The 13,317-nt window shown below is 50.3% G+C and overlaps 1 protein-coding gene across 2 annotated transcripts; it reads right to left on the reverse strand.

Annotated features, from left to right (window-relative positions):
- Positions 1-1,181: 1,181 nt before the first annotated feature.
- Positions 1,182-13,150, reverse strand: INKA2 (inka box actin regulator 2). Of its 2 annotated transcripts, none has more exons than XM_074893796.1 (2): positions 13,066-13,150; positions 1,182-3,104 (listed from the first exon to the last, which is right to left on the reverse strand). In XM_074893796.1, exons 1-2 carry the CDS (start codon positions 13,099-13,101, stop codon positions 2,112-2,114), a joined length of 1,029 nt encoding a protein of 342 aa, XP_074749897.1. In that variant the 5' UTR covers positions 13,102-13,150; the 3' UTR covers positions 1,182-2,111. The 2 variants fall into 2 exon arrangements, with proteins under 2 accessions (XP_074749897.1, XP_074749898.1); XM_074893797.1 differs by lacking the exon at positions 13,066-13,150 and adding an exon at positions 4,711-4,832.
- Between the last annotated feature and the right edge of the window lie 167 nt (positions 13,151-13,317).

Raw genomic sequence — 13,317 nt, forward strand, 5'->3', positions numbered from 1 at the left:
GGTGAGGCCACACTCTGCAGGGACCCAGGTTGGTGCAGGAAAAGCTGTTGCTCTCTTTGGTGCTGCTGCTTATAGAAAACTCCTTCTCCTCTTTGCTGACCTTCTGGGCAGGATGGTGGGAGCTGGGAGGGTGTATTTGTGACAAACAGGATGAAGTACTGATAAAAGAGGAGGAAAACAAAATGCTTTAGAAACAGCCTTTTGGCATTCAGAGAAATGAAGCAGCAGGGAAAACAACTAGACCTAAAGCCTGTGAGGAGGGAAAACAAAGCTTGCTTGCAACTCGGGCTCCTGCAAAAGTGCTGAGCGCAGCTTTCAGATGCTGACCCACTCCTCTCCTTGTATGGGCAGAAACGGGGCTTGTCTTGTGCCTATATTTAATTTGCTAGGGGAAAAAAAAAAATTCTCCCTCCATGCCTCTGCTCCACTGGCCTCTCTGTCTTGGGAAGTTACAACAGGAATAGAATTGCATGTTTAAAAAAAATAATACTACTGCTCGCACATAAGCCCTTCCTGAACTTGGAGTGAGCGGAACAGGTTTTTGCAACATAACACTGCTGCGTGCACGAAGCATGTGGGGGCTTGTGGAACCGGGGGGCTGCAGTGCCACTGATGGGCTCCACATTCTTGAGATTGTGGCTCCCGGAGCTGCCAGGGACTCGCCTCGGTCATGTTTAACGCCTGGAGACAGCAAGGACAGGCCCCATGGCAGGACCCGCGCGGCCCCGCAGTGCAGCCAGGGGCTGCACGGCTCTGAGGCCTTTCCCTCAGCAGCAGTTTTTCCCCTAAACATTTTTCCCTCTGCCCTTCCCCATGCTGGGGGAGGAAGATGAATGGTGGAGCGTTACCCGAAGGCTCTCGGGGACATGGTGGACTGCACTGGGATGTGCCTCCGGAGCAGTGCCAGGGCCCTGGCAGGGACCGCTGCCTGCAGCTCTTCCCCAGCTCTGATTTACAACCTCCCCTCAAGTGGGAGCTCTCCTGGCCGCTCCCCAGCTCTCCGGTCCTGGCCAGGAACAGGCTGACACAAACCCTCCACGCTCCTGGCTCTGACCCCCGCCGGCTGAGCCTTTCATGTTTGCTTGGCCAGGTTTTCACGACTGTGAAACCCCAGAAGCTTCTGTGCTGGAGAAAAGCAGGACAGGGGATGGCCCCAGGACAGAGATGGCCCCAGGACACGCTGGAGACTGACATTGCTTTATTGGTAACTCTTGGAGAGCCAGACACTGAAGAACTTGGTTCTGTCAAGACAAGGTTTGTACACAACAGCAATAGGAAACAACAACAATCAATGTCTGCTGCAGCTTTGCATCTTGGTGCAACCTCAACAATAAACTTCTGCGTCATGGTGTCTGCTGTGATCTGTGGGGAGAAGGACACGGGGAGAGAAACAAAACCCGCTGAGAGCTGGAGGGTCACAAATTTCCATGAAAGAAGCCTCCTGTCCTACTGGTTTAACTGGCAGGGGAAAGGGATGCTGGGAGCGCAAGGGAGATGCAGTTTGGGGGGGAACCCCTCAGCTGAAATGCAGCAGAGCTGGGGTTCAACACCCCCACTTGGCAGTTGTTCAAGTCTTACAAATTCAAACTTATTTCTTTCAATTTAAATAACAAGTGCTTCAGGTACAACACTTGAATTGCCTGGTTTGTAACCCAGTTTTAAGTGCACACAAGCAGGAATAGATTTTTTTTAAAAAAAACTATATATTTTCACACTCATACACGCACATGCACACGGTGAATTTTGTGCTGCAGCTGTTTTAACCAGAGACGCTGGAATGGGCCTGAAGTGGCTGTCGTTAGCCAGGCTCCGGGAGCTGATCATCCGCAGCACCACTCACCCTAAAGCTGCTAAAGGTCCTGATTATTTTTGCAAATATCAGTCCCCAAAAGTCTTCCCCACGGCGGGGCTGCCTCAGCTGCTGCTCGGACTGCTCCTGAAGCCCTAGTTCTCTGGAAAATGCCACTTGCAGGCAACTGAAGCCCACAGCATGTGTTGCAGAGGACTCCTCTTGTCTCAGTCCATGTTGAGAGCTCGGGGGTCTCCTGAGAAGACGTGTAGGGCCTCCAGCTCCTCTCCGGTGTGAAACAGAGCAGGGAACACAGACACACTCAGACCCAAACAGCCGTATTGATGTCAAAGCCAGACTGGGTGTAGTCTATGGTATCGTGGACCTTCTTGGTGCCAAGTTTGGGTTTCTCGCTATTGCTCTTTGCCTTTGGGCCCCTCTCAGCTTTGCTGTGATGGTTCTGGATGTTCCCATGAAGTGGGAAGTAAAATGTGCCCTTGAGTTTGTTCATCTTTTTGGGTCGCTTAGAAATTTCAGGGTGTTTGTCTTCAGGAGGAAGCCAGCAAGGTTTCTCCTTGAGAAGCCTGTCTCGGTCTGGCCGAACGCTCCTCAGGAACTTCTTGAAGATGTTGGCTGTGAGGGAGAACTTCCTGCAGAGCTCCTGGGATCTGCTGACGGACAGGGACGCCTCGCTCTTCTCCCCCTTCTTATCCAGCTCTGGCAGATCCAACCAGTTCCCAACCAAGTCTGCAAAGATGTTATCCCCCAAGACTAGCGGCTGCCGATTCCTGCTCTGGGACATTAGGGAGGACGTCCAGTCGTGGCCATCGTCACACCCCGGGCACTCCCGGCACACCGGCCACCCCCCAGCTGTGCCCTGGCTACTGGGCTCAAATGTCCTTGGGCGGACGTGCTCTGCGCTGCTCGATGTGGAGGAAGGTCCCTTTGGGTGAGAAACATCCTCACCGCAGAGGCTCCTGAAGGTGGAGGGGGTGTCTCTATGGCGGCCACCCTCCGGGAGCGCAGCGGGACGGGACAGACCCGCCGGCCGTGGCACGGCACACGCGAGGGACGTGGGGCTGCGCCCCGCCGCCACCGGGCCCCCCCGCAGCCGCTCGTCCTGCCAGGCCCTGGGCACGTCCCTGCTGCTTCGGCAGCACCGGTGCTGCTCAGCGCCAGAAACAGAGCTTCGGCTCCCCGAGATGTCCAACTGCTCCAAAGCTGTCTGGACCTGGAGGAGTTTCAGCTCCTGCAGTGCACCCATCATGCAGTTCATCTGCTCGTGCAGCCCGTCTCCCACCTCCTTCATGGAGAGCTGCGGGGGGGAGGAAGCAGACACCGAGTCAGTGTCCCCAGGAGCGAGCAAGAAAATTTTGACCAAAGAGCAGGAGAGCTGTGCTGAACAGCTTTCTGAAACACCCCCTCTTCCTACTGACTACCTGTACTACATCTATTTCATGGAACTGCAGCTGGATTTTTCTTAAGATTTTTCTAGGAGTTTCCCTCTAGCAATAAGAGGAGCTGACAGAAGGAGTGGATTTTTTTTGACCTGACAACAAAAATAAATAGTTTGAGTTTCCATTAACTGCTTGGCAGAAACCCAAGGCATAGAACTAGGAACGGTTTTGGCTGCTGCCAGCTGTAGCATATTCTTCTGCTTTTGTGTCTTTCGTGCCCTGTACCTGAAATCAGGAGTCAGAATAGTGAACAGAAGTGCCTTCCACGAAGAACCTTGTTTCTTTACCTAAAGTGCTAAAGCAAATTAAAAATAAACCCCAGTAAGAATCACATTGTTACTACATGACATGTTGTCAGATCTTAATACCCTCATTACAGGCACCTCTCACTAGAGGACAAAGACACTTCAATGCACTTGAAATTTTGTACAAAACAACCAATAAACTCCAAATTTACTTACATTAAACCAGCAATCTCTTTGATTCCCAAGCTAGGACCTTTAGTAGCAGCTCTGCTTTACCCCTGAACCTTGCTATAAAGATTTAACTTTCTATACTAGACTTAAAATAAGCAAGTTATTTTTCAGAGCTTCTAAACTCCCCCCTCTTTCGCTCTGTTGCTTTCTCTCTCTCATGTAGGATCTGGATCATATTCCCAAAGCGGCATCATAAAACAAATGGGCTATACTTTCCAACAGCTGCCACTTTTTTTTTTTTTTTTTTTTTTTTTTTAGCAGGGAGGGGGAGTGGGGAATGGGAAGGAGAGGGGAAGAACAGCAGGAGATGGCAGGGCTGGAGGTGAAGACATGTCACATTGATGTGAGGTGGTTTGCAGAAGAGATTACCACTCACTGTCTAGGAAAAGCTTTAGCCTATGCTGTTGTAAACACTTTAAAAGGCTCGTCACAATTTTTGTACAGCAATAGATCTCAAGGTTAGGGTGAAAAAGGACAGATGCATCTTATGTTCAGCTTTACATTATCAACCCTTTTTTACCTCTCCATTTTAATTAAATTAGTTCAAGTACTTACTCTATTTCAATTTCTGTACTTGGTTTTGACCAGTGAGAGAGAGCAGTCATGAAATAATTGGATCCTCTGTAACAATCTAGCTCTGTAAGTGGGAAGCTCCTCAACAGTTTCTGACCACAAACCTCTATTTCAAAACCCAGAACCTGAAACCAGGCGGCAGATTACGATGATTTTTCAGAGCTTCACTCCTGAGAAACTTATTTATCACCCAGAATGAGCACACAAGCTATGAAGATACGGAAAATCTGTGTCTAACTTCCTGATTACACTATCAAGTGTCTCCAGCTATCTAATTTTTTAACATCAGCAAATAAACCTCTACTTCTGCAGACATGCAAATAATGCCCCACTTAAACTAACCGAGCTCTTGGGTTACCCGTACAAAAGCTGGGGCCATATGCTCTACAAGCCTCAGACAAAACTATCACCTTACCTCTCCAGATTTGCTGTAATGCTTCTCGTCCTAACCTTTCTCGCCTTATTAATGGCAGTCTGTTTTATCTGGGGCTTTGCAAAAAGCTGGATTTGGAGCCAGCTTGGCCCCTCATTGGCCACTTCCCACCAAATCCCCTGGCCGGCGCAGGGCTGTAATCACGCCGCGGTGAGTGACGAGGGTCCCGCGGTAATGACTGGGCTGCTCAAACCCTCGGCATATGCTGGATGGCTCCGCTGCTTCACCTCATTGATTCGATTAACTCCCCCGTGATGGGTGGTATCATTGCGACGCGCGCCTTGTCCAGCAAAGCTCTATTAAGGATTAAACTTTCATAGGCAGCATTTATCGTCAGTGTGGTTGTTTCTCACAGGCAGATCCCGTCCGCCCCTGACAAGAAAAGACCTGAGCCCCAAAAACTCAGACTCCAGCGCTTTTCCTTCTGAACAAACGAGCTGGGTCTGCTAAACCTGGCACCAGCACCAGCCTGGGAAGCCCGAGCCACTGGAGGAGGAGCAGAGATATTTTCATCTGCAGAAACACTTTCCCGTAAGTGACTGCGAGGTTTGGACACCTCTCCCCTGACACCCGGCGCTGCCCAGGCTGGGGGCTGGGCTGAGCTGTCCCCGTCACAGCAGAGGGGGAGAAACGGGCACTTTTGGGACACGACTCGCCCAGTTTCAGCAACCTGCTTTGGGGTGGGACAAATCCTGCCCTCTGGACTCGGCCTCGGAGTCCCTCTGGCAACGGGAATCCCATCATCAGCAACAGAGTTTTAAGGATCCTGAGGCTTTTAATTCTGTTTACAACCACTGCTAAAACTTTGGGTTGTGCAAGTTAAAAAACCAAAGCAAACTATCCCCCCCCGCTCCGCCCCTGCTTTATCTTTTGCTCTTCATGGTATCTGTTCAGTCTGTACAGAACTGAAGAGTGAGTGAAACCCAACCCAAAGTGAAGTCACTGACTGGTGACCAAACAGTCTGCAGGGGCTTGGATTTCATCCACTAGTAATTACCCTGTGGTAATTAAGAGTACTCACCTTGGAGAGAAAACTCTGGAGGAAAAAAAAAAAAAGTTTCTTCCCCAGTGTCTAACAGCCACTCTCTCCTCTGCCAAGATCGGCAGAGTTCTCCCAAGTCCAGACTGGTTTCTCTGAGACTCTGCAGAATAGGAACAATCTCTCACAGAAGAGAGACCATCACCCTGGCAAAGGTTTGAGATTGGACTATCTGGGCTGCTAGAGGGAAAAAAGTTTTCAGCAGGTTTGGCTGGAAGTCAAACAGGTGCTCTGACTGGAAGGTGATGGGGATGCGAGGCTGAGGGGACAGCCCTTGTAGCCTTGCTGGCTCTGTGCTCACATGCTTCATGTAGAAGGAACTGGAGTTTGTGATGAACTAAAGTGCAATTTCAACCAGAGCGTGAATGTGACACAAAACCCCAGGGAGCCTTAATTTGGCATGGAGAGACCCTGACCGTCTTGCTGGGGTTATGCAAGTGACATTATGTAAGCTGGCCACCACCGGGTATCGGGAGATGCTCTGTCTGGGCGTGTTTGTGAGCTGCAAATCCCAAACCTGCTGTGGAATCAGCCCCGCGCTCAGTCGTGCCGCAGAGCAGAGAGCAGAGGAAATGGCATTTGCTACGAAACTTTGGGTCTAGCACAGATCTTGTGCACCAGCATCCTCCCTTCTTGTACCTGCTGGTCTCTGCTCGAGGCGCACAAATATGTCAGCATTTCAAGGGACTCTGTGTGTCTAATTTGAGATGCTTTGTACTTCAATACAAGTGGTTGGTTGGCACCTCGGCTTCCAAGAAAAGCCAAATTAGAACGATGACAGCTTGCAGATGTTCAGATTTATGTTTTAGAAACAGTTAAAAATCAGATGCTTCAAACTGCATCTCATTATTATTCCTGAAACCTTTGCAGTCCCTGAAAATTGGCATGATAAAGTTTTAGTCTAATTCTGAATGAGCCAACACAGATGCCTTTTATAGCAAGACAAGTACGCGCAGGGCTGGGCGCAGTTGTGACGTGCGTGTTCCACTTCAGTGGCCGGGATTCAGCGTGTGATGTTAAACGTTTCTTGTCCAGTCGTAAGGTGTTACCTCCAGATCAGGCCTCCCAGGAAGACATGAACAAGGCAGCTCTGGCTAAATGTTTCTCCAAAGCAAAGCTCGCTTAAACTACAGTCTGAACACTGAAAACTGACCTGCAAAATTCAAAAGCTTTGCAAGCACTTTCAAATGATCATCAAGGAATATTCAATGTGAGGGGGAGGAAAAACAAGCAACAAACAGTGAGCATCTTGCAAAACTGAAACTGGCAGAGTTCAAATATGGAGTGTTTTTACATTGGAAATCTACTGTCTGAGTAGCAAAGGTATCAGTTACTTTGCAAGCCATGGCTTTTTAATGATTTCCTGAAAATACTTATTCCCAGAGCTACAACCACAATTGGTTTACACGGTTTATAAATCAATGATCTTCCACCACTGATTAACACAGCAGGAGGACAACTTGCCCCAAGGAACATCCCCTGGCAGTTACTGGTGTTTTATCAAATGCAAAACCGAATACCTGAGACTACAAGGGAGAATTCACTTGTCACTTCCCACTTCCCAGGTAAATAAGTAACTTTTTTAACCCACTTTGGGGACTAATGTGTTCCTATTAGCATCTACATTCACCGAGTCCTGGGAGTTCCGCTCCATCCGTGCCCTCGCGCCGCGGCTGCCTGTTCCCGGCCCATCGGCACATCTGGCCTGCCCAGCGCTGCTGCAGCTTTGTGACGCTGACGGCAGAGAAGGAAGAGCCCAGCTAACGCAGCACGGCGTTCAGCTCGGCACAGAGAGCTGAAAAGAAGAGCTCTGAGCGTGTTTGTCGTTACGAGGAGGAAGACAGATGTCCAGCTCTTAGGTAGAAGAAATGCAAAGAGAGGAAGTTATTGCTAAGAGGACAGGAAAGGACAAATGGCAAATAGCAGTTCTTAATAATAGTGCTGATGGGCAACAGAACCAGCAACAAACAATTGGTATTTAAAGAGGATGACATAATAGAGACCAAAATTATTTTAGAACTGCTGAGCTGATCATATTGTTTCTGTGTTTTCCTTTGGGTCACTAACTAGATTAATCTTCAACAAGCCTGCAATTGTGGCTGGGCGTAACCCTTCGGGGCGCGCTGCACGGCCCAGAGAGCTGCTTTGCAGCTTGCTGTTGCACCTTTCTTTTCCTGCCCTTGATGATGCCAAGGACCGGCAATCTTCTTTTTGTCCTTGCATTTTATCACAAGAATTTCAAGTCTCTTTTTTACCTTTTGTCTTCCCAGAGTATTTTAGGTGTTAATGAGGATGTTAACTCTGAGCTCATAATCTATCTGAAAGAAGGATCCTGAAACTTTACCAGATTTTTTTTCCCAGTAGTTTAAATAGATCTTAAGCAGATGTTGACTACAAAAGACATGGTTCACATCACTCAGTTAACTGTCTTCCTTACTCATTTGCCTTCCTTTCCATTGCAATGATATTGTTCTGTGCTTCCCAATCACACTTGCTACGTTTAAAGGCAAATTAGAAAATCAGTTCTCTACAACCAGGAAACAAACGGGACGAAAAGAATTCCAACCTTCAGACTTTTACTCACAACCCAGGGATAAGAGAGACCACAGGCCTCAGTGTACAGACTGACCATTGAAGATGATGGTTAACAGTGTCGGCTTTCAGCCCAGTGGTCTGCTTCACTGGGGCTCTGCTCTTTAACATTCCTCAATATGTGCAGCTGGGAGTCTAAAAAAACCCACGGTCATCTTTAGGAATCTTCTCTGGAGTAAACAAGCGGACAAAGCCTGTGACCGCTTTTTCTCTCCCAGTGTTATACGCGACAGGACATCCGCTGTCAAGTCACTCCTCTGCACCTTCCCTCAAGGCAACACCAAGGAACGAGATTCCGTGATAACCACCCGAGTTTCTAACGTTATCTCCAGCAGCGATGGGTAAAGGGACCATTTTATCAGCAGAGACACAGATGAAGCTGCGTGTTTCCACCTGTTGGAGTTGTGAGCAGTGACGTTAGCCCTTGAGGTCTGTCATTTATGCCTACTCTGCTGCAAATCACAAGAGCTGCTCCTTCAGAAATAGCAGTAATGAAAATACAGCAGACTCCTTTTCGAGCATGACACAGTTACCAGAATAGGACCCAGTGTGAGACAAAGAGTAAAAATAATTGGCTGTATTTTTCACTCAGACCAAATGTTCTATTCCTGCAAGATATTCATAGCAAGAAACATTGTCTACCAGGACATAAATTAATGTAAGAAGGGAGTCAGACTCTATCAAACTCAATAATGCGATGCATTTATGATGAATGTGCAGGGAGAACATTCAAAAGTTCAAGTCAGAGTGGTGGGGTTTGTTTTAAATACCTACTTTAATACTTTTCCTCCTAGAAAAAACCAACAGAAAGCCCAGAAATAGCCTGGATTCCTCAAGAAAGACCAAAACATGGGAAATAAAGTTACAACTACAGCTAACTTGACTGTGACCCCTCACCCGTTACAGACATACAAACCCCAAGTGCAAGATAAATCTGGCCCGTGCACTCACCAGTCCCTAGCTCGATAATAAGTGATTTATTCTTATTGTAGAAGAGCCTTGAAACCTCAATCCCATGGTACGTATGCTGATGTTACTATGTATAAATGCAAACAATCCCCGTGTCAGAAAGTTTACGGAGGTAATGCCATCTGCAGCATGAGGCACGGAAATGAAATTCCTTTGTGCTAATCCCTGAGCAAGACAATTCTTGTTAAATCTGATCTTTCAGCTGAGATAACATTCTGTAACTCGGAAAGCAGACATCATATTTCCATGCCTCAGAATGATGCTTGCAGACTCCGAATCCAGCCGATAAAGTCAAGAAGACTTTTAGTATGGGGGATTAATTGCATTAATGGAAGATTCACAAGCTCTGTAGCACATTTCACAAATGACAGGAGTGGAGAAGCACGACGTGTTCCATGCCAGGCCTACAAACCAGCACCGCACGCTCTCACAAACCACACTGTGTCCATAAATCTCCATGGGCTTTCCAGAGGAGGTGAACAAAGTCTTCTGTATTTTCTACATACAGAGGCTGTGGTGCAGAGAACTGGCATGGCCCATCCAGCACCGGCTGGTGCCAGCAGCGGGACAGGGACCCCGGCTTCGGCAATCAAGCCGAGCGCGGAGCTGCCGCGATCCCACACCCCGTCGGGATGAATGGCTGTGTCAGCTGAGGCTCTCCCGGCTGTGAAGCGTTTGCGTGTGGAAGCTTCTGAATGAATTCCAATCAAAGGGACACCACACATGCCAGAAACTATCAGCTTACGATGGAAAACATGCGATGGGAATAGGAGATCTCTCATTGACTGAGAGGGGTCAGATTCATCCTTGGGAGCCATGGCAGAGCTCTCCCAGAGGTAACGCAAAGTGTGTAAGCACGCCCGGACCCACGCTCATCTCTGGCTTGTCTGGCAAAGCACGGTGTGATCTCAAGGCACGGGCTGTGTGTTGAAATGCTGGGGCACACCAGCAGCCCAAACCAAACACATGGTTATTTAAATGTGGTTTTAATACACAAAGCAGGAGAAAGACAAATCAGCGCTGGAATCCTCGAATCCCACACTGGTAGGGGATAGAGTTGCGCTTGAAGATAACCTTTCCTTGGGAACTGGGAGCTGTGCCAACATCCACTCTTTCTTGAGAAAATCCCCTCCTCAAAACCAGCCAAAGGCTCATTTATACCGAGACAAACGAAACTTCTGCTAATCGAACAGCCACTAACTTTCCCGTCGCACTGAGCAGCCTCAGCAAGCCTGGTTCCTCAAGCAGGGTGTTTCTGCAGAACTTCCCTGCTGACACCCACTGAGCCACCCAGCAGCGCCCCCCACCCGGCCAGAGCTGCTCCTCGGACACAACGCAGACCGCTCCGCTTCTAAGCGTGCAGCGATGCCCTGGACCTGGACTCCCGTTTAGCTGCACAGGGGGTGGCTCGTTGCCTCCATCTGGCCAAGAACTCCCCACCATTCCTTCCGCGTGATTCTTGGTTCTGGTGCATTTAATGTCTGAGGCGTGACCTGCTCAGTAATGAACAGCGCGGTGAAGACGCAGGGTCAAGAGGTTCAGTTCCCACTCGCCACCCAGCGCAGATGGGCCCAGCTGTCTAGCGCACTGCTTGCTGGGCTTTAACGAAACATTAATCTATTTTAATTCCAGGCTACCTTGACAGTATTGATTTTTAAAAGCTGTTATTGCTCAGGATATACTTTATGGTTGTTTTAATTAATACAGTCCTCCTACCTTCACTAAACGCAATCTGCAGCTCGCTTAAGTTGCCGATGAAAGGAATTGTTCCCGGCGGCGCGCGGCAGGGCAGAGGCTCTCTCCAGCTGTCACCCCGCGGGCTGTCCTGGCGCGCCTGTGCTCACAACAGCGCCAGCACTGCGCTCTGATACCCTGAGAACTTGTTGTTAAACTAAGTTTTTAAGTTTGATTAACAAAAATTTGGGGGGTGGGATGGGGAAAGAATGTGGCTAGTAAAAACCAAACGTAGGAAGATCTAGGCTGCTTTCAGTTAAGTGACAAGTAGTCCTACTGAAGGTGACAACTGCCCCTTCCCAGCTTTTTAAGCCAAGCATATACATAAATCTTTGTCAGGCTGAGATCTTGGTTTATTAATCTAATAAACTGTCACACTTTTACAATTCAAAAAAATCTATTACTGCATTATAGCAAGGGTATGAATAAAACCAGAATTTTCTCATTTTAAGTATTTTTTGGTTTTCACATTAAGTGTGAGGGATCTGCCTTCCTCTCGAATATATTTGAATTCTTCAGAAGTTATGTTGTGCACTACAAAACAGGCATGTTTCAGACTCACAAGTCTAATGCAATGTTTAGGCTTCTATAAAAAAATACTGCTCAGATCATGAAACGGAATTGTTTAGAAGACAAAACACATTTAGGGACCTTGTTCTAAGCGTGCTCTTTCGGAAGTTACTCTTTTTACCCATCTCACCTTCCAACCTGTTCAGATTTTAAAGATCTCCCAGATTATACTGTACACGTCCTGGTTTACAGTTTGCGTTTCATTCATCACACCCAGCGTGCAGAACACTAGTGACTCTCACTCTCCTTTGTTTTAGTTTGTCTCCCAGCTCCTCTGCTTGCTAGGGAAACACTGGCAACGCTCGCAGGTTAAATGTCACCGTTTGCTGCCACATTTATTTGGAGCGGAGTGCGGCAGCCCCAGCCCGTGTTTCACAAGCCACGTCCTGTTGGCAGGAGCGCGGCCACCGCCAGCGCAACAGCTAGTCCCTGACCCGGCCCTGGGTACCGCTGGCACCCTGCGGGTCTCTGTCCCCCCCAATATTGTTTCCTACCCAGGGAGCGATTGCTGCGACGCGGGCGGGACAGCGATGGTGGGCAGAAGCCCAGCAAGACTCGATAGAAGCCCATTTTGTAAAACTCCATCAGCCGAATTCAACGTCCTATTAAGTCCTAAACCGGGAAGCTTTTGTGCATTCAGAAACTTCACGCCCCCGTTTTCGCTCTGCCCCGTCTTCCCCTTTTGTTCTCATTATCTATTTATCTGCACAAGGCGCTGCCCCCCCGCCGGACCCACCGTGCACTGGAGCCCCATTTTGGGAAGCGTCGGTCCTTCCTCCCGACCCACCCCCCAGCAAGCCCCAGTGCTCCCTTCGGGCTCGGGGACAAGCCCAAGCAAGCTCCGGGGGTGAGGTTACCACCCGAGCGGGAGCGGGAGGAGGGGGAGAACGGTGTTGATTTATGACAAAGGGTTTCCTATTAAAGACGAAGTATTCTCGGAGGGCATTGGAGGTGGCAGGCGCGCGCTCCCTTCACATCATTTGGAATTCCGTAAACTTACTCTTCTCAGGCGTTTCTGTAATCGCTTCTCTGATGCCTGCTCTTTGATGACATCTTTTCTGCGAAGCCCCTGCACCCCCCCCCGCACCCCCCGTGCGCTCCAGCCTCCTCTCGCCGAGCGAGGGACCGGCAGCACCCGGCCCGCCGGCGCTGGGGGGCTGAGACCCGCCGCCCGAGTCCCGGCGGTGCAGAGCGGGGCGGCTGCGGGCGGGGACACCCCGAACCCCCGGCCAGGCGAGGGCTGGAGGTGGCCGGGACCTGCCCCGTCCCTGTCCCTGTCCCTGTCCCTGTCCCTGCCGCCGGCAGCCGCCGTCCCGCTCCGCGCCCGCACGGGGCTGCTCCCCCCCACAAAGGGCCGAGCTCCGCGCAGGGACCCCCCCCGAGTGCGGGGACCCCCCCCTCGCGGGTGCGGGGACACCCCCCCCCCCCCTTACCAGCTCCTGCTTCAGCCGGCGCAGGTGGTGGTCCATGGCCCGGCTCGGCGCGGCCCCTCCGGGCGAGCGCTCCGCCCGCGGGGAGGGGAGGGGAGGGCAGGGGAGGGGAGGGGAGGGGAGCCGGGCCGGGCGGGGGCAGAGCCCAGCCGGGAGCCGCGGCCGCTCCCCCGAGCGGCGGAGCGCGGGGAGGGGGTGTCCCATGTGCCCCCCCCCGCCCCGGCTCCAGGGCCCGGGGCTGCGGACAGGAGCGTC

This window comes from Strix uralensis, chromosome 24 (genome assembly GCF_047716275.1).
Source record: "Strix uralensis isolate ZFMK-TIS-50842 chromosome 24, bStrUra1, whole genome shotgun sequence".
In the NCBI taxonomy this organism is placed as follows: Eukaryota; Metazoa; Chordata; class Aves; order Strigiformes; family Strigidae; genus Strix; species Strix uralensis.

Bases quoted from the DNA above. Each gene is read 5' to 3' on its own strand.
- INKA2 (XM_074893796.1), bottom strand. From the start codon at position 13,101: ATGGACCACCACCTGCGCCGGCTGAAGCAGGAGCTG. The intron at 3,105-13,065 runs GTAAGGGGGGGG...TCCCCCCCGCAG, and splicing joins GCCGGCTGAAGCAGGAGCTG to CTCTCCATGAAGGAGGTGGG.